At 40.5% G+C, this 19,672-nt stretch overlaps 1 protein-coding gene across 1 annotated transcript in view; it reads left to right on the plus strand.

Annotated features, from left to right (window-relative positions):
* Positions 1–859: 859 nt before the first annotated feature.
* Positions 860–19,672, plus strand: part of LOC104310303 (opsin-5) — a 29,136-nt gene continuing 10,323 nt past the window's right edge. Inside the window, exons 1-2 of the mRNA XM_009911716.2 lie at positions 860–1,146; positions 6,288–6,493. Coding sequence (XP_009910018.1) covers positions 1,026–1,146; positions 6,288–6,493 — 327 coding nt within the window. The 5' untranslated portion in view covers positions 860–1,025. The remainder of the gene's footprint in view (positions 1,147–6,287; positions 6,494–19,672) is intronic.

Consider the following 19,672-nt stretch of genomic DNA (forward strand, 5'->3'; position numbering starts at 1 on the left):
TGCTAGTTATAGGCTATGTATTAACACTTCAATATTAAGGCATGGCGTGCTTGCGGCACTGAGAGGAACACAGGGATTTCAGGGCAGTAAGAGTGTGTTGCTCAACAGAAAAATTTTGCTGCCTCAGATGAATTAATTCGGAATCAACCTCTTAAATCATGACTACAACTGATTGGCAAGAGTGGCCATATCTGAAGTGTAATCATTGATACCTCCATGAAGTCTAAAAGTACTCCAGACTGACCCTCTTAAATCACATGTAACATGTTTCTTCAACAAGACAAGATCTTATTTTTCAACATTATGGGAAATTCCAACCACACCTGGAGTGTGCTAGGTTGGAGAGTGCTTAGCAGTCTAAAAATATAATTCAAAGGATTTACAAAACTTATTTTTTAACTTCTACTGGAAATTATCTTCCCATCTTTTTAAATTAGCAGCTCTCCTGCTGTTAAAGTAACTTCATAGCTGATTTCTTATTCTATATTGATGTCACATTCTCAGGCAATGACACCTCCCCAATGTTTTGTACCATGCTTTTCTTCTTTGCCTTTTTTTTTTAATCCGTGGGGTTTGTCTCAATTTCATTTGACCTAAAACCATCTTCATTGAAGACAAGCAGACAGAAATACTTCTATTTCAGCAACATATCAATCTACACTGGGTTTGCTAGCGTGCCTGTGGGCCTGTAGGTTATGTGTTGCCACCAAATTTTAAAGGATGCCTTTTTGTCACATACATGCTCTTCCTTAAAGGTTTCTGCACATAGCAGTAATAAGGATATGAGGAAATCTGCTGTCTTGGTCTGGCCACAGATTCACAGGCTTTATTAGTAGATAGGATTAGTGAAGAAGAACAGGCTGCCAAGCTCCTGTCCTCTGAGATTTCCTTCTTTAGATTATTAGTGTCATTGAAGAGCTCTCTTGAATACAGGGAGCAGAAACTGAGGAAAAGGCTGGAACCATTTTATTTGGCTGGGACGTACTGAGGAAAAGGCAGTTACTGGGTCATAAGCTCTGCTGAAAATGTCTGTCCAGTTTTCTTCACAGGCACCCTGGAGGAACAACAACATCAGTTTTCTAAGCAGAGAGGCAGCTGTAACAGAGCAAGGAGAGACTATCATAGGTTTCTACCTACTGGCTTTAGGTATGTACTTGGCTTGGATATGAAAGGAAGCTCCTAAGTAGTGTTTGGTGTGAAGTTCAAAGTGATTCATTTGGGTTTCACCCCTGTTAAAAGATCAAAGAGGTACAGCTTTCTTTTCTTAAAAAGAGATTAATGCAGAAATCTTGAGGGGAAAAAAATAGTCAAGCCTGTAAACTTCTCACTAATGTTCATTGAACTTAATATGTGGGGAGATAAAAAAAAGTACAAAGTACCTCATCAGAAGTATGTGATAATTCTGTGTCTTCTTATTTCTCGGTAGCACTGAACTAATGTTCTGTGATTTCCAGAGTTTTGATTGCTGACAGTCAGTTACTACAATTAGCTCCTGCAGAGGCAGAAAATATGGTTCTGTAGTTTTAAACTCTCTTCTTTTTTTTTTAAACTGATTGCACTGCCCTTACTTTTAATGCTTCATGCAAATAGAAATAAACTTCTTCAAACAGGATCTATGGACGCGATGATCTCGAAGGTCTCTTCCAACCTGGTCTATTCTATTCTATTCTATTCTATCCTATCCTATCCTATCCTATCCTATCCTATCCTATCCTATCCTATCCTATCCTATTCTATTCCATTCTATTCTATGGAAGGTCTAAGTACTGGAACATTATCCTGTGTTAGCAGTCACAATACTCTGTGTTTATATTGGCTCTTCTGAGAGACAGCTGTTGTTAAGTATATAACATATATTTGAGAAATGGCACCCAGTATCAACTCTGTCTGATCCCAGTGCAGTTTTGATTTGTTTAAATAGTGTCTGTTTGAGTCAGACTCATTGCAGGATGCAAGAAAACTCTATGACTTTGCAAAGAATGCTAAGCTTGCTAGGTAAGCAAAATTTCCAACCACAAAACCTCACAGGGAAATCCAAGGAAACTTAACATTTTTAAAATCTGTTTTACTAACCAGCATATATTTTAAAAAAAAAAAAAGTTTCTGTCTTTAAAGGATTGATCTAAACAGATTTTTGTTTTTTCTTTTTCTAAGCTTATCACATATTGCAAGTAGCTTACTAGCCTCCAGGTTATGCTTGAGAAAGCTCTATGGAAGTTACAATGTAAAATGCTAAGTATTTTAATATGTTTACATAAGACTTTTTTTTTTTACTTAGAGGAAATAGGGAGGCAAAAGTTGTGTTTAGAACAAAAAGAGAAATCCTAGTAGAAAAATCTATGGCTTCTATCTTGGAAGACTTAATTAGAAGAGTGACCATAAGACAAATCAGAGCTGTTCCAATTTATGCCCAGTCTGTTCACATCTGCATATCCTTTCATGAACGGCTGGGAAATGTCTGCACCATCAGCTAATGAATTAATCAGTTGCACTTAAGACTAGAAAGAATATCTTAGGTCAGCAAGGCCAGTCCCCTGCTGTGACAATATATAATCTCATTTGCGAGGCTATCATGCTCCCTAATGTAACAGGCTAGAGGATTTTTAGCGTTGCTACCACTCTTCCAGTTGACAACCTGATTTTCTCTGTTGGATAGGAGCCTTTCCCTAAATACTTAGCTAAAGTGAAAGCACCAGCTTTATACCTTTTTTATCACTCCTTATAACATGAATTTTTTTGGCTGCTATTAACATCCTACAGCCAGTTGGTGTTCCTGAAGAAACAATCATAACTTACAGTAAACCTTTGCATTCCTATGAGAAGAAACTGAAGGAGTGGGGTGGGGGTTTTGTGTTTGGGTTTTTTCCCAGTTGTTTTGGGGGTGGGAGTGGGTGTGCATTATACTTAATTTATAACCTGTTATAATGTGCATCCCAGCATGTCATCCTAGTGGCCTTTCATGCTGTCTTTTCCAGCCTGTACTGTTTGTTCATTTGTTTTAACCTTAAAGCCTGGACTGAATACAGCATATGCAAAAGAAGCCTTGCCTTCACCACTCATTTATATTTATGCTTCCCAAGCTCTGCTGATTCCTCCTAGTGTTGCCTCTTCACACTGGTAGTTCTAACTTCTTTTGTCAACTGACCAACTGAGGTGTTTACCTTTGCTGTTTCCTAATAGTGATCATACATCTTCTGCTAAATGCTTTTTGAAGTGCCTAGGTACATGAGATTTTAGGTTGTATGTATATTAGTTTTTGATTGTTCCACATCCTTTTACCAAGCTTACAAGTGCCTGACATGTCATAGCTGCTATGCTTGAAACTTACCTCCAGATGCAAAACACAAGTTGCATTTCTTGCAGAGTTTGTACAGTCAGTAATAGCGCTACACCAAGTTGTGTTAGTGCAAGTCTGGTTAAAATGTGAGGGAGGCTCCTGTACCTTTTTGCAATAAGAACTTTTTGGGGAAAAAAGATCTATTGGTAATACATAGAACACAAAAGTCTTCACATCTTTTTCTCCTCAGAGGTCTGCTGCCACCCTTCTGCAAGCACCAGTCATAAAAATTTACAGCTGGTAGCTCTATGCACACCTGTAACTCAGTCTATCTGAGGAGCAGTGGTGTGTCAGAACAAAGTACCCTATTACACAGACAGACTTTTACCCTTCCAGCAGCAGAGGACAAATGCCAGTCTCAAGCTGCGCCGGGGAAGTTTAGGCTCGAGGTAAGGAGAAAATTCTTCACTGAGAGAGTTGTTAGCCATTGGAATGGGCTGCCTAGGGAGGTGGTGGAGTCACCATCCCTGGAGGTGTTCAAGAGGGGATTGGATGTGACACTTGGTGCCATGGTTTAGTCATGAGTCCTGTGGTGACAGGTTGGACTTGATGATCTTTGAGGTCTCTTCCAACCTTGGTTATTCTGTGATTACCTGCCCGAACCTGCTTTTCATTAGGAGTCTGAAAAGGCAGTCTGCATTTGAGAGAATCTATGGATGCTTCCTTACACAACATCCTAAAGATGTTAGTATTTCATACTTCAGGGTGTTTTGATAGGCTGGAAAACAGCTTCAGTGATTACACTTCTGTAACTTGCATGTTTTGCCCTCTTTTGAATCTAAATACTGCTTTTTGCAGATTCCGATCTACATTTTCCACACAAAAGGGATGTCTCGGATTGGTGTTAGCACTTAGCTAGAAGATGGAATTCCTCTGAATCTCTTCACTGTTGTAAGCTAAAGTTAAAAAAAAAAAAATTCTCTCTTTGACCAAGTGTGTCCACAGTCACACATCTCGACAGACATCATGAGTATCCACGAACCATGATCTAAACTCTTTTGTTGAGATAAGGCCTTTCCTGTCCTCTTCTGGAAATTCTCACCTGTGGTTCCCAATTCACATGTCCCAGGCAAGACACTGATGTATCTGCTGTACTTCATACACCAGCCAGACTGTGTCAGATCCAGAGACCTGATATACGCAAACTGCACAGCTACCATGTCTCCATTGCAGACTACCCTATGCATTCCCAAAGCTGTCTTCTTACAGTGCTGTGTTGGGCCTCTGTAAAATTCTCAATCTCAGAAAAAAGTCAGAAACAATTCCTGACTCAAAGTGAATTCAGACATTGAAATGAGATTTGATTAAGAAACATTGTCACCTAGTGGCCAAAATGAGATGTATTTATTATTTTTGATCTTACAATGAAATATATATATATATATATATATATATATATATATAAAATCATTGCACCACTGACTATTTCTGGTTAATACCATATGCCAACATGTCATCTTTCTCCTGTTCAAAAGCTTTTTAGCAAATCACATGCATTTGATAAGCAAGATAGAGCAGCAGCAGTTTGGCATTTCTGAAAAGAGGAGTTATTAAATTTCTCTGCAGAAAAAGCAGTTCATAGTGCCATACAGAGACTGTCCCATCAACCACCTGCCCTCTCACTCCAGACTACACAGAACACTTCACAGGGCAATAAGTACACAGAAATGCTGGATTCCTGACATATGGGGTTGTTCGTGCTTCCTGAAGGAAGGCACCTGCCCTTTTGCCACATTAAACCTATCAGCCTTTCTTCACCTTGTGCACTCCTTTGAATATCCAGAGATGCTGTGCAACGCCACTGTGTCACATCCTTCTTCAGTGCATACATTCACCTTTCTGTATCAATGTACAGCACCCTTACTCTAGGATATCTACTGCTTGTGCCTGGATGGAAGGCTGTGAGCCAACTCTTTTCTTCCTCACCTGGTACCATGGGATCAACTGTGAGGAACTAAACCACTGGCTGGTGGGTTCCCAAACCTCTCCTAGGCTGCAGGTACCCAAAAGAGGTGGTGTTTTCTTCACGTTAGAAGGTGAAGTGAGGCCTCCTCTGTCGGCAATGGCAGAGCTGGTTTGGAGAGTCAAGGTGCTGCCCAACCTGCTGCTCAGTCCCACTCCAGCAGCCACCCTGGAGCCAACTTCTTCACTGAGTAATTTCCATTTTCAACACTGAGCCTGACACTTCTGAATAAACATTTTGCTAAAAGTAATTTGTTTTCCTATGTCAACCTCATTTCAAAAAGAGGGATGCAAACTACCAAGTTCTTGCAGTGATGTGTGGAGCAACAGCCATATACATCTGGAAACTGTCTCTCCACCTAAGTGACTTTCACCTAATTTACAGTTATCTCCCTTGCATTTTCCTCATGTAATTAGACATGTACAAGCCAGTAATCAGATGTATTACTGTTAAATATAGACCCTAGACTATTCTAAGAGAAGAAACTTAATTGTATTAGCTGCACAAGAGAGGAGCAGGAAAGCAGCACTCTGGCAACATGCACAAACTTCAGGTATCTGTTACTGTATACAGTGCACTTCAACAACTGCAGATTTTGGCTGATTGTAGTCTTTGCTCCATTCTACCAATTCAACCACTCTTCCTCCTTCCTTTTTACCCAGGTGTCATGTTTCATGAGTTTCATCTGTCCATCAGGAGAAAAGTTTCTCTAGGCCCTTACGTAGTGAATCTTTGACAGATGAAGCAACACCTCTTCATGTTTGTTCTGTTTTATTGCCAGTGTTTTTCTCATGTTCCTGTTTCTGAAGTCTACCCAGCTACTTTAAAAGGCTTCATGAATAGGTTTTCCAATGGATAATCTGGTTTAATTTGTTATAATGGAACAAAAAGGTTATTTTAGAAGACACATCATACACCTGCATGCTGACTTGCTTCTTGCTTTAATTACTCTTTGATTTCATGGATTTTTTTTTTTTTTTCCCCTAGGCTGGCTGTCTTGGTTTGGAAACAGCATTGTGATTTTTGTCCTGTATAAACAAAGACACCTGCTGCAGCCCACTGACTACCTCACATTTAACTTGGCAGTATCAGATGCTAGTATCTCTGTGTTTGGTTATTCACGGGGAATTATTGAAATCTTCAATATTTTCAGAGATGATGGATTCATTATCACATCCATATGGACTTGCCAGGTAAGGCTTGGATCACACTTAAGTAGACAAAATACGTGCAGCTATTTCCATGCATATGCTATGGATAAATAATCAGACAGGTCCAAAGGAGAAAAGAAGATATCCTGACTAACCTTCCAAAAGCACAGTGCTCTTTTTTGTTATGTGCATGAATCTATGCATTTGATCAGTGTTTGACCAACTCTCATTATTTTTTTTCACTCTATTTGGATATTTCCTACTACTTGGGGTATTTTACTTCATATCATATCTCCAGCTCCTGTTGGAAAGCAAAGATGTAGGCTGTTATTATCTTCATCTCCCCTGAAGTCAACCTGATTGTTGGTACTTTAACATTCAACTTAAAGAAATGTAGACTCCTACTTGACAAGGCATGTGGAGCAAAGCCCCCACACAGAACTTGGATATAGTAATTTATTTTAGCATACAACTTCTTGTAGTAAATCTGTCACACCTCTTCAGTCTTACCTCTAAATTCTTTGTTGGTTCAACACAAAACATTAAATAACACTTCTGCCTTTCCATGCTATTCCAGAGCCCTATCTATACTGTGGCTCCTTTTCTGGGGATGTAAAAAATAACATACGGAGGAACTGACACACATCACACTTTGTTTGTACCTCTAGATTTGCATTGGAGTCTTCCATCAGCAGTCTTACAGCTTTCTTCCATGATGTCTCTGCCTGGGAGCCCCTCTTTGGATGAATTTGAGCTATATAGACTCTCATTATGGTGATCTGGCTTTTTATTTTAGATGTAAAAGGACTGGGATGGAGGTGTGCCTAATCCTGCTGTTGCCTGCACTACCTTTACAAGGAGACAAGCAGTCCATAACATTTTTGGAATATCCAAATTGTTTGTTGGTCAGGGTGTGTTATCCTATTTGAATCTCTGGGTTTAAAGCAGAGTTCATTTGTAAAATACAGGTATCTAACTAAGTTTTAGGATATTTGGATCTGAAGATTTTGTCCGGGACATCACTTATGCATTGGCTTTTCTAAACACTCTGATCTGCAAAATATTAAAGTCTCTGCTTCATTAATCTTCTGTAGGCTCTAAAAGTTAGTATTTGTCAAATCAATAGGAACTGATACTGTATTATTTAGTTAGCAGCTAGAAATTCATGGAAACCTGGAAAAGTCAGTTTGTACTCCGAATGAATAGTTTGAATTGATTGTGACTTGTTGATTGGTTAAGTTGGTTGCGGCTTGTTGAGAGAATATGGTGTAGGATTCCTGTTTTCATCAAGATTTTGTTCTGTGTTGGGGGAGGTCTCTGAAACATGTTTAAACTTTGATATTCATCTACTTGATTATCAATCTCGACAAAACAGAAGCCAGTGATGAAAAAAAGGAACTTATGGAAGCAGAGTGGTTATTTTTAGGAAGAAAATTATGCAGGAAAAGCGGGAGGCTTCTGGGCACAAAACAAAAATGTGAGCCTTTCCATGCATGTGTTTGGCCAGCCAGCACACAAGGCATTCTAAAAATGGACAACTCTGAACAACACTAGGGATTTTGATTGCTTAATTTCTGGTGTTTATAAAACATAATGCATTCATAGTACAACCAGAATGGGTTTCACATCTGGAACATGAGGAGTGAAGAGATTGTTTCCAGGTAGGTAAAGCCCATGCTTTCATTCACGAGTCTCTGAAGCTGATGTCTCTTGTTCCCCTCATCATGTTCAAGGTCCTCTGCAAGTAGCTGGGAACATGACTGTTCTCTTAGCATGGCCCATTTGTTTTCCATGACTTTGTTTGGTGAGTCCAGAGAACAGCCTTACTTGGCTCTCTGTCATTGTCCATTTCACTACATATTTGCTACTGTTTGATCAGTCAGCTTCTGCTGTCAGATATGCTTAGGGAAACTATTTTCCCAAGCTAGCCTGTCATTTCTGTTTATGAAGAAATTCCATGAGCTCACCTCACTTAATCCACCTAAATATTTTCCTTTCCTCTGACTTTCCTTCTGTGCCCTTGGGCAATACTTTTCAAAATTAAGGTTCGCCATTCTTGGCTGCCCCAGTTAGAGTGAGTGGGGAGAGTACAGACAGGTACTACTTCTCCTTCAAAACTCTCTGTAACAAAAGTTGCATCTCCAGGTAAAAGGAGGATCTCATAGCATATCTGCTAAATGGAATACATATGCCTCTTTTTTTTTCCTGCTCTATATGGAAGAAATACCACCATTCTTCCCCATACTTTTGGGTTTGGAGGTATGTCTCGGTCTGGAGAGGGAAAGAGACTCAAGTTCTTTTGAATATTCCTGTGTTGTGAAATTAGAGGCACAAACGAGGCCAAAATATCAACAGCTAGACTATTTATTATATAACTGAAGTGGAAATAAGAAGGGGAGAGGGAGAAAATAGAAAGGGAGAGAGAAGAGAGAGAGAAGAGGAAAGGAATTATATTACCACACCCCTCACTTCCCCAAGACAGTTTGAGTCTGTGGAGGAAAGGTGCTGCAGGAGATGTTGGGTTTGTAGAGAAAGGGTGCTGAGTCTTTGGCTGGAGAAGAGATGTGGTCCTCTGAGCAGCCTCTTCAGCTTCATGAGTTGCAGCAGGCGGATCTTAGGACATGGAGAGAAGGTTCAGTCTGCTTCTTCCAGGCTCCACGGCCTCTTTTCTCTGGAGCAGCATTGTCCCGGGCTTTGCTTTCCTTCTCAGCGGCATGGTCTTTCTTGTGTGTTTTCCTTCATCTCCATTTTTCTTCTGCATTTTTCTTCTGCCAAGCCAGTAGTGGCTCAAGTCTTTTATACAGTTTTTAGTCCTTAGGTATGTGTCCAAGTATTGTCCCTCAGGAATTCAGGGGCCAGGAAATCCTCCTTAGGTAAGTATCCAGGTATCGTTCCCCAGGAAATCTTTCTGTGCATTCCTGTGTGTTTGGGCAGGGGTCTGGATGGAGAGGGTAAGCCTCTGCCTCCTCCTTGTCCATCTACATGCCCCCACACTCATTACACATCAGGAAAGAGGTGGTGAATCCATTGTCTCACCCTTTCCAGGGTACTTGATGGGTGGAGATTATCTTGTCTTATGCATATTCCTGAAGGTGGCCTCGGTCCATTGTTGTGAGGCCATCTGTGGTCCAGTGATTGATGTTATCTTTGCACCTTCATTCCAGTGGCTCTGCCCAACACATATCAGCTATTGTCTGGGAAAGCAGCAAGTGATTTTATCTTTGTTGAGTCATACAAGAAGAGTCTCTCACAAGGTGCACAAGAGCTCTCCTTTCAAGAGTGAGGTTTCATGGTAGATCTGTACCCCAATGGTGACCCTGTTGAATACTGCGTATGGATATGGCTTTCCAAGGGTAAATTTTGGTCCCTGCTTTCAATTCTTGTTTATCCCTTTCCTATTCTGCCACTATGTCCTAGTGTCTGTCTGGACAGAGAAAGGACAGTCAATCTCTAGCATATTAAATTTTTAGCCTCTGGTGATATTATCAGTAACTAGTTTATGTAGTAAAGTTCAGGTCAGGGAATGTGAGCTGTGAGCCATGAACCATCTCTTCCTCCACTGACCATATATCTAGTGGTAACTAACACTTCAAGAAAAGGATCTTACATGTAGGAAGTAGAGAAATGTTAATTCTCTGCAATTAAACATCACAGTTCATTTCTAAACCTCGTTAATTGACCAACAGGATGGTTTTCTTGTATCTGTTAATCATGCAGTGAATGCAAAAGAAGTAGGCTTCAGGATGGCTCTAAATATAGCGGAAGGATTAGAACCTGTCTGATCCACAGAGGTGCACTGCAGTCGTGTCAGGTGGGCTGTGGGGTGCCTTAGAATTTGAGATCCTTCAAAATCCTGGGAGTTCAGTTTAAACTTGTTTCCACTAACTCAGTCTTCTAAATTGTGCTGTTGTTGCTGTTGTGGACTTTTGGTTTCAAGGTTGGGTTGTTGGTTTGGGTGGGTTGGGTTTTTTTTGGGGGGGGGTGAGCTTTTTTGGGTTTTGGTGTGGGGTTTATTATTATTTGAGGGCTGTTTTATTTTCTTTTGTTGGTTTTTTTTATGAAAATACTGTTTGCTTATTTCAACATCATTTTTATGGATTTATGGCATCCTGGCCTGCATCAGGAACAGTGTGGCCAGCAGGAGCAGGGAGGTCATTCTGCCCCTGTACACCACACTGGTTAGGCCACACCTTGAGTCCTGTGTCCAGTTCTGGACCCCTCAGTTTAGGAAAGATGTTGACTTGCTGGAACGTGTCCAGAGAAGGGCAACAAAGCTGGGGAGGGGTTTGGAGCACAAGCTCTATGAGGAGAGGATGAGGGAGCTGGGGTTGATTAGCCTGGAGAAGAGGAGGCTCAGGGGAGACCTTATTGCTCTCTACAACTACCTGAAGGGAGGTTGTAGTGAGGCAGGGGCTGGTCTCTTCTCCCAGGCAACCAGCACCAGAACAAGAGGACAGAATCTCAAGCTGCACCAGGGGAGGTTTAGACTGGATGTTAGGAAGAAATTCTTCATAGAGAGAGTGATTGCCCATTGGAATGGGCTGCCAGGGGAGGTAGTGGAGTCACCATCACTGGAGGTGTGTAGGAGGAGACTTGATGGGGTGCTTGGTGCCATCGTTTAGTTGATTAGATGGTGCTGGATGATGGGTTGGACATGATGATCTTGAAGGTCTCTTCCAACCTGATCTATTCTATTCTATTCTATTCTATTCTATTCTATTCTATTCTATTCTATTCTATTCTATTCTATTCTATTCATACTTCAGAACTTCACTATGAGGGTTACAGAAATTGACTGTTCTTGTTACGTGCTCATTGTTGGTACAGGCTTGTTTAAAAATATGTTACTTACTTCTGACTATTTCTTATATGTAAGATGTGTCTTGACTATGTGCAACAGAGCACAATGTAGTTATCCCCAGATCATGGGACCATCACAGACATAAGCACTGCCTCCAACATACAGACTGATGTTATTACTACAAATGCAATCACCTCTCTATCAGTTTAGGTATCTCTGGTCCATCTGGCTAGCCAGATGGTGCCCGAGCATCCCCAGGAGATCTGGCTCTGCATAGAAACAGTCTCAGGAGGAACAAACAAGGAGGTGCTAGGGAACACCATAGGAGCCTGCCTGAAGGATTCAGCCCACATTGCGTCTGGTCCTGCAGCCTGTCCACACTGCCCTACCAAGGCATGTCTTCATAGAAGGACATGTCTTCATCATCTTTTGCTGAAGCTACTTTGTGTTGTCCAGAATGACAAAGCCACTGAGAGGAGCAGTAGAGAGGGAGAAATGACTCTCTCACCCTTTAGGTTATACTACACGGTGGTGAGGAAACCTTGGTTTGAATCCTGTTTTGACACAGGAAGTACTTCTGTATTTCTGTCTGACATATCTCAGACATAAACAACTGTTAGTGAGCCCCACACAACATGTATTGGGTTACTCTGTTATCCTTAGTTCTTTTGTGCATTTTGTCTGACAGCACCCAACCTGGGCTCTTCTCTCAGGCAACTTGTGGCAAGATGAGAGGGCATGGACAGAAGCTGCTCCAGGGGACGTTTAGGTTGGATGTTAGGAAGCACTTCCTCACAGAAAGGGTAATTACACTCTGGAACTGACTTGCTCAGGGAGGTGGTGGAGTCGCTGTCCCTAGAGGTGTTTAAGGAAAGATTGGATACAGCACTTAGTGACATGATCTAGTCAGTGTGGTGGTGTTAGGTCATAGGCTGCACTTGATGATCTCAGAGGTCTATTCCCAATTCAATAATTGATTCTCTGTGATATGTGCCTCCTGAAAGGGCACGGTGTGGCCAGGAAGTCCAAACTTTTCAGGAAATGCCAGACTTGGTATCTGTGCATTGAGGAGAATGTGACCCATACAAATGCCTGGGATTTCTTGCACTTAACAGACTTTTCCAAATTGTGGTGGTGCACCTGATGACGTTGCAAGATGAAATCCCAGATAGATGGGAATCTCTGAGAAAAGCTAGATTAGATGTGCAATAGCCGTGCTTTAACAATACTGCTGTTGGACAAGGAAGGTTCCTCACTCCTTCCAGTGAGTGTCTGACCACACAGAGTATCCAGGACAGTGGATCATCTCCATAAGATAGTCTTTGACTCTTATGTTCCTAGTCAGGGGATATGTATCTGAGCACTTTTGGATGGCGAAAAGTGGATCCACCTCTCCCATACCCTTCATGGAGGAAAAGGGAGTACTGATCAGCAGTCCCTCTGTTTTTCACTGTAACACTGTCAGTTGAGATATTCACCTCACCTTGTACTGTTGACTAGTTTAGGAGCTCAGTTAGCCCACCAGATTTTGCCACATCTAATCTATGAGTCATGACTCTTCTTGCACCAGGCAAGTGACCTGAGCCTGCAAAGCTCAGCAGGGTGACCCTTACTCTCTTTTATAGGGTCAGCTTTCAGTCACTGCCTCTTGTTAGCACTTTAAAAATCCAGCATTTTTTATGTCACTAGATGTTTAGAAGTCTAGTATGGTGTTTCTGAGAGGAAATAATGTCCATGTTTTGTAAAGATTGAAAGTGGACATTTCGAACACCAGAAGAAAAATCGCAACAACAGGAAATTCTGAGATCAGCAAGATGAAAATGGAAGTTTTGAGGGAATGACTTATAATGTTGAATAAATTCTTTTATATTTCATTATTGGCATTTGCTTTCTCAGAACGTGCATTTATTTCTCTTCCTACACAGAGATTTTTAAATATTGTTAATTCTTGTCTGAGGAGGAAACAAGATTAATACTTTCTTCTTTTAATAAAATGTTCTGTAAATCATCTGATAAATTTAGAACCCTCAAGACATTTATATTCTTTTATAACTAGAGTAGGCATGAAGGACATCAATTTCTGTGGCTTTAATATAACTGGCAAAAGAGACCAATTGCTGACTTAGCTAGGCTATTGACTCTGTTGACTCAGTTTGTTATTCTATGTATTTGTAAGCATCAAGACAGTGTTTACATATCACTGCATATGGTATGGGTTTCCCTTGCATTCTGGATGAGATGTCTGACCTGTAGTAGATCAGCAATCAGTGCTGCCAGGTAATAAATGGCAGGTGGAGAGGACCAAAATGAAACCTCATAGGCTTCCTTTCTCCTTCCTCTGCAATACTTGCAAGATTTTTGGGGTATCTGTGTGCATTCTTCATCAAACTTCTTACAGCACAAACATGTTGCTCCATCACCCATTCATTTCTTCCTTCACAAAATCACTGCTTTTTCAACTTATTCCATATGCAACAAGCACCCTTTGCATGTATGTCTCAGCCTCATCTCTGCCTCTCATTTTCCCCAGAGGTTGTCCACGTGAGTACCCTTCTCCCCATAGAGCTCTCACTTATGAAACGCAGACAAATCCACAAGCTGTTCATCTTCAACCATAGCAACATCTATCAAGGTGAATAAAGATTTGCTTCCACTCACCCTCGTTCCCAGCTGGCCATGGGGAGACAGTGGTGGTTGTTGTTCCTGTCCTTTCTCCTCTGTCTCACTGTAGGGAAGTGTCTGTACACACGTGTCTGTACTCACTAGTGTTTGCAAGCAGTGCAGCCAGAATACATGGTGCAAGAGTATCTTCGTGCTCAGTATGGCTTTCCCATGAAAAGACTGAGCTAGCTCAGCCTTGCTTGCAGTATCACTGTAGATCTCAGTGTCCAAGCATGTAGTGCTAAGACTGAGGCTGAGAGAGAAGAAAACAGGTGGAGTTTTTTCAAACAGTAATACCACGGGAATGTGGTCTGCATAGCTGAAAAAAATGTTCAGCTATCTACCTGTAAGATTTTTAAAGAAATTAAACCAAATGTAAATTAATTTGAAAGAAATTTAACTAAAGTGAAAAATAGTTACTGACTGTCCCAGCACAGGATATTGCTGGGATTTTACCCATATGTAACTTATCATTCCTGACATTTCAGTAAGATGAAAATAACCCAAAGTCAAATAATGGAACTGGCACTAAGAGCATTAGCAGATAAAACAGGTGTTAAAGGTGCTGAGGAAAAGCTGTGTAACATTAGCTTTGTGTTCAGCTCATTTGGCACACTGATTCACTGTGCAAGATAGGATGTGGAGACTGATCTAGAAAGCAAATTTTAAAAATACATATAAAATAGCCTTTACTTTGCCTGTGCTGTGCTACACAAATCTCTCAGAGATGGATTTCTGGGGCGGGGAATCATATTTCAGGTATGAACACTAGAATGCATCCTCATTCTTGTTTCCTTGAATAACTGAGATCTGGGTACTGAAAATAAGGTTGCAGAGATATTAATCTTCCCTATTTCTTTATTTCCAGCCCTCTTTGATATAATCAGGAGTGTGTACATTGGTATCAGAGAGGTAAAAGCAATTCATGTAGACATCTGTGAGCTAAATTTTAATGAGAAAAATGGTAGGGGGCAGGGGGAGGAACTGTGCCTTTGCACAAACAGAATCATTAGCAAAACAGAAGATCATTTCAGTGTAACTAATGTGACTGCAGGGAAGTTATGCCAGTTTTCATTAACCATTAATTCTCATTTTCCTGTAAATTATTATTTCTGCAGCAAATTGCAACAAATTAGGGAAGTAATATACTTGGTACTTGAAAAATGACAAATGCTTAAGCTGTTTCCTTGTTTAAAAGTGTGACATCACGCCTCCCATGCAGCCCAAACAATATGGCAAACAAGATACCTCTGCCTGGAAAAGGATTCATTGCCTGATAGTGGTTCTACAGAACCAAGAATTTCCAAAGGCTAAGCTTTGATTCCTGCACTAGCTCTTCTTCCTAGCAGGCTTTGAAACATGCTTTTTTTGTTTCCTTATGTAGAAAATAGTAGCCTTCCTCATTCTTCTGTGCCAATGTGTGTTTCTAAGAGATTGAATGTCTTCTCTCAAAAAATGCTGTGCATCACTTACCTTCATCATAAAAGATTTCTCACCAGTGGGCTGAACAATCTGTGTTGTTCTGGCTTTCTCCCTGTGTGCCACATCCTCTCACTAGCAAAGTGTCCATGAGAATTATTATATGCAAAATTATATATAAAAGCTTAAAAGTCCCTCTGATAATATCTGTAAGTATATTAAATAGTCCCACCTCACATTTACTCATCTTCTAATTGACAAATCTATATTCCATTGACTAAGTATGCTGCAGGCATACAGGAAGCAATTCAGGTCCTGACCCTGATTCTGTGCTGATTGAATCAATGACAAGAAGAATGTTGCTCACAATGGGCTGTATCTGACAACCTGCAAAAGGAATGACATTGCACTTGGTGGCTTCACAGATAGCTCATTGAGGTCAGGAATAACCTGTATCTTTTCACTTCCTTCTAGGCTCTCCCTGGGATACTCAGGCACCTTGGCAATTAATGTGATTGTCCTGTTAGGAGCTGCCAGGTCCAGCTTATCACACGCAGCTGTGATATGAAAACCCGTATAGCCCATACCTATTTTAGGCTCTAAGAATTTTTATGATGTAAATCAGTTATCTTCTGCTTCTCTGGTTGTTTTGGTACAGTATCCAGAGGAGCTAAGAGTATCAACATAAGAGGTGATCTCCTAGTAATCATGCAGCTTTTCCAAGCTTTCAAGGATGTAGCATGTTCTTATCTTGGCCACTTAATGGCTGAGCTGGTACCATCACTGGCCTGCCCTCCTTGTGTCTAGGAGCTTTACAAGCAGAAGGATAAATTCACTGGTAGGCATTCAGCCAGCAATCAGACATGACCTTGTATTAACCTGATGGTGACTATGTAAGCAGATTTGTTCTTGCTGGGAAACAGCACAGGCAACTGAACTTCAGAGAGTGTGGATGGTCACTTGTAATCTCTGGGCTGTCCTGGCAGAGCCCATGGAACCTCTGCTTCCCTTGAGACATGGGTAAACCTTCAGAAATGTTTATGATGATATTCTGAAAAGGCAAATATAAATATAATTCCCCTTTATCTTCAAAATAAAAGGGTAACTTTCATCTGATGATATTGGTGAAGGATCACCACATGCCACAAAGCCAAGCCTTGCTTTCTGTAACAATGTCAAGATAAGACAGGATACTCATGATGATGTTTTATTCTTTTATCTGTGTATTTGTTTGTTTGTATTAACGGTGCTGATAGCAACAGACAGGCTCTAAATTAACATCACTGAAGTGGGGAAGAGTTTTGTCTCAGGCCTACTGGAGAGAGTTTTACACAGTGTAGCACAGATGTTCCCAGAGGGAAATCCTCTGGCATCTCCAGTGTTTTTCAATTTGCATGTACACTAACTCACAGAAAGACAATGGGAATACAGCATTTAACATGCGGGTGGGAATCTTTCCACTGCATCTGGACTATCAGGTAGTATGAACTACATGCTTGGTTGCTTTTCCCCCATTCATTCTTTAGGAGTGGATAGGAGAGATGTGAAACCTGCCATTTTCATGTGGCAAAACACCAGAGCTAGAAAGCAGGTGCCTCTAAGCATGTGGAGTTTAGGTACTCAAAGTAAGATTGTAATTTGATGAGGCTGTGCAGGGGAATTCTCAAATAAATTTCTGTCTGTGTTAAATGATGTGCACTTAGTGGGGTTGTTACATTCATAATCATGCTTGTTGATAGAGGCATGTACTACTGTGAGTATAAACTGTCAGCTGAGAAAGCTACAACACTAACAGCTAAAAGCTACCCCAAAGAAAGTGTGTGTTGAATTGCATTTGATTAACCCAATATATAAAATTAAAATAACTGAAGTGGACAAGTAGATTTATTCTGTGCTTCCTAGCATTATTAAATCCAAAACTCTTACATTTAACTATGTAGTTAGTATAAATACATACCTGTACACATAACTGTACAGGCTAAATTTGCATTGGTATTTTTCTTGGCATCGAAATATGTGTCCTCAACAGAAAGCTTTTATCACTTGGACAATGCAAAATACTTAATGGGTTAAGCTATCTAATCCTGTAACACACTAGTTTTCATTATTAGTAAATGAAGTGCCATTTGTGTCAAAGGCCTATAATTGCTTGGGTTAATGCAACCACCTCTATGAAGAGCTACCCTTGAAACCTCTTAAAAGGCCATAGCAGAGCAATGCTGCACAAGAGACACGATGGAAACTGAGGTAAATAAGTCTCTTCCGCTTTCCTTATTTCAATAAGTCTTAAAGAAACATTTTCAGTGCTTTAGGAACTCTGTGCACTGGGAATTTAAATAGTCTTCTGTGAATACTGATTTTAATTATGAGCCTTCCACTTGACTGATGAGTTACTACTGTCTGGTTGACATGTTATTGACATATTGGAGGGAGGGGGAAACTGGTGTCATCAGACTCTAAGTGGAATATTTTCTGACTGCCAACATTAAGAACTTGTTACATTCTAAAACATCCTCGATTCAAAGACACTTGCAATTGTTTTTCCAAAAGAACTTTTTAGAGATTGAAGTAGGTGCTTTTTTTGTCTCTTGAAGAGGATTTACTGCTGTTACCTATTTGCATTACGATTTTGGAATAATCTGATCAGTATTCAAAAAGTATTCTGAGAGAGCTTATTGTGCTGACTTCAAACACACACATTGGAAAAAATAATCCCAGTTTAAATGATATCTTTTTCTTTACATATTCATTATCTCATATTTAATAGAAGAGAGAAATAAAGCATTGTGTTTCTGAAGGGAGACAAATGGTCCTCAGGAAATCGCAACAGATTCACCAGCTGACCGGAGGAGGGAGTGATGCAGCGTTTCTGGATGCTGAGATGGGTGTTTCAGCCCAAAGTGAAATGTTAGAGCTGTTTTGGCAGTCTGCTTTTGTGCCATTAAACCTTGATTACTCCAATAATAAGAACACTGGGTTATGTCTTCCACTGCTTGAAATGAAGATAACTCTTATGAATGCAATAGGGATGCATAAGTAGTAAAGGTAGTAAAAATGAGGCACACCCAAGCTCATAGAGAACAATTTGATAGTGCACTGGGGATTCCCTATTTTCCCCATGTGGAAGCAAAGCTTAAGAAATGAATTGTCCATGCAGTAGGAGCTCTATGCATTGTGGGTTGTAAATAGTACCCCAAGAACATTAGTAAGACTTATAATCAGACACAAATACAAAACAGAAAATACACAGCCCATTCTTCAGTAGTTTCTTAGCTTCCAGGCAGCATAAAGATAATGAGCAAGTTCTGTGAGTATCTATATAGCCAAGGGAGTAATACTGGTATAGCACTGAGAGAAAAGCTTCTAAAACTGCTAATCTAATCAAGTTTCTTAACATAAATAGGTAAGCTAGTGGATCAAAGTTACCACACAATCAACTTCATATTTATGTCAGAATTCAATATTACCTGTTAAAGCTGCTGCTATTTGACTGTAATTAACAACAGGAAGGACGAAATTGCATTACACAGTAATGGAGAAAATACTGTAAATGTGGAAGGAAAGGAGTTGGCTAAGGGATAGAATACAGGAAAAGGAAAACAAGGATTGGGAAATGGGAAAAGCATCAATCTTCCAAAGTAATTACATGTTATTTCCTATTCTAACATTTCCTTAGCTGTCATTTCATATATCTTTAAATACACAGAAAATTGAGAATATCATGTATTTTTGTTACCTATACATGGTAATGTCTCTATATATAGAAGTTGGGGCTATACTAAAGCAGTTTTTCTGATGCTGACTTCTTTAATTTCCAAACAATCACTTTGGTTGCTACTAACAGTTGGTGTTGTCTGTTCAAGAGTAGAAAAAGTACCAGAGCTCACTCTTCCATACTGGTTTGAGGATCCTACACTCAAAGCAGTCCTAACTATTGGGTGCTCTCTCATGTTTTAATGTTCCAGGTACTGTGACCTCTGTATGGGCTGTTCAGCAGCTTAAGAGCCACTTCATTTTCCTCTTTTATTCATTTCATTGCAAAGCACTTTCTCTACCTTGTCATTTCACCCTGTCACTTCTATCTAAACCTCTGTGCCTGGGACTGGCACGGTGACAGCACAGCCACCCATGGAAGAATGCTGCCACTTGGTCCAGGTGGCTGAGAAGGCAACGGTATCCTGGCCTGCATCAGGAATAGTGTGGCCAGCAGGACTAGAGAGGTGATTGTCCCCTGTACTCAGCACTGGTGAGACCACACCTTAAGTACTGTGTTCAGTTTTGGTGCCCCAGTATAAGAGAACTATTGAGGCTCTGGAGTGGCTTCAGAGGACAACAAAGCT

This window comes from Dryobates pubescens, chromosome 6 (assembly GCF_014839835.1).
Source record: "Dryobates pubescens isolate bDryPub1 chromosome 6, bDryPub1.pri, whole genome shotgun sequence".
Taxonomy (NCBI): domain Eukaryota; kingdom Metazoa; phylum Chordata; class Aves; order Piciformes; family Picidae; genus Dryobates; species Dryobates pubescens.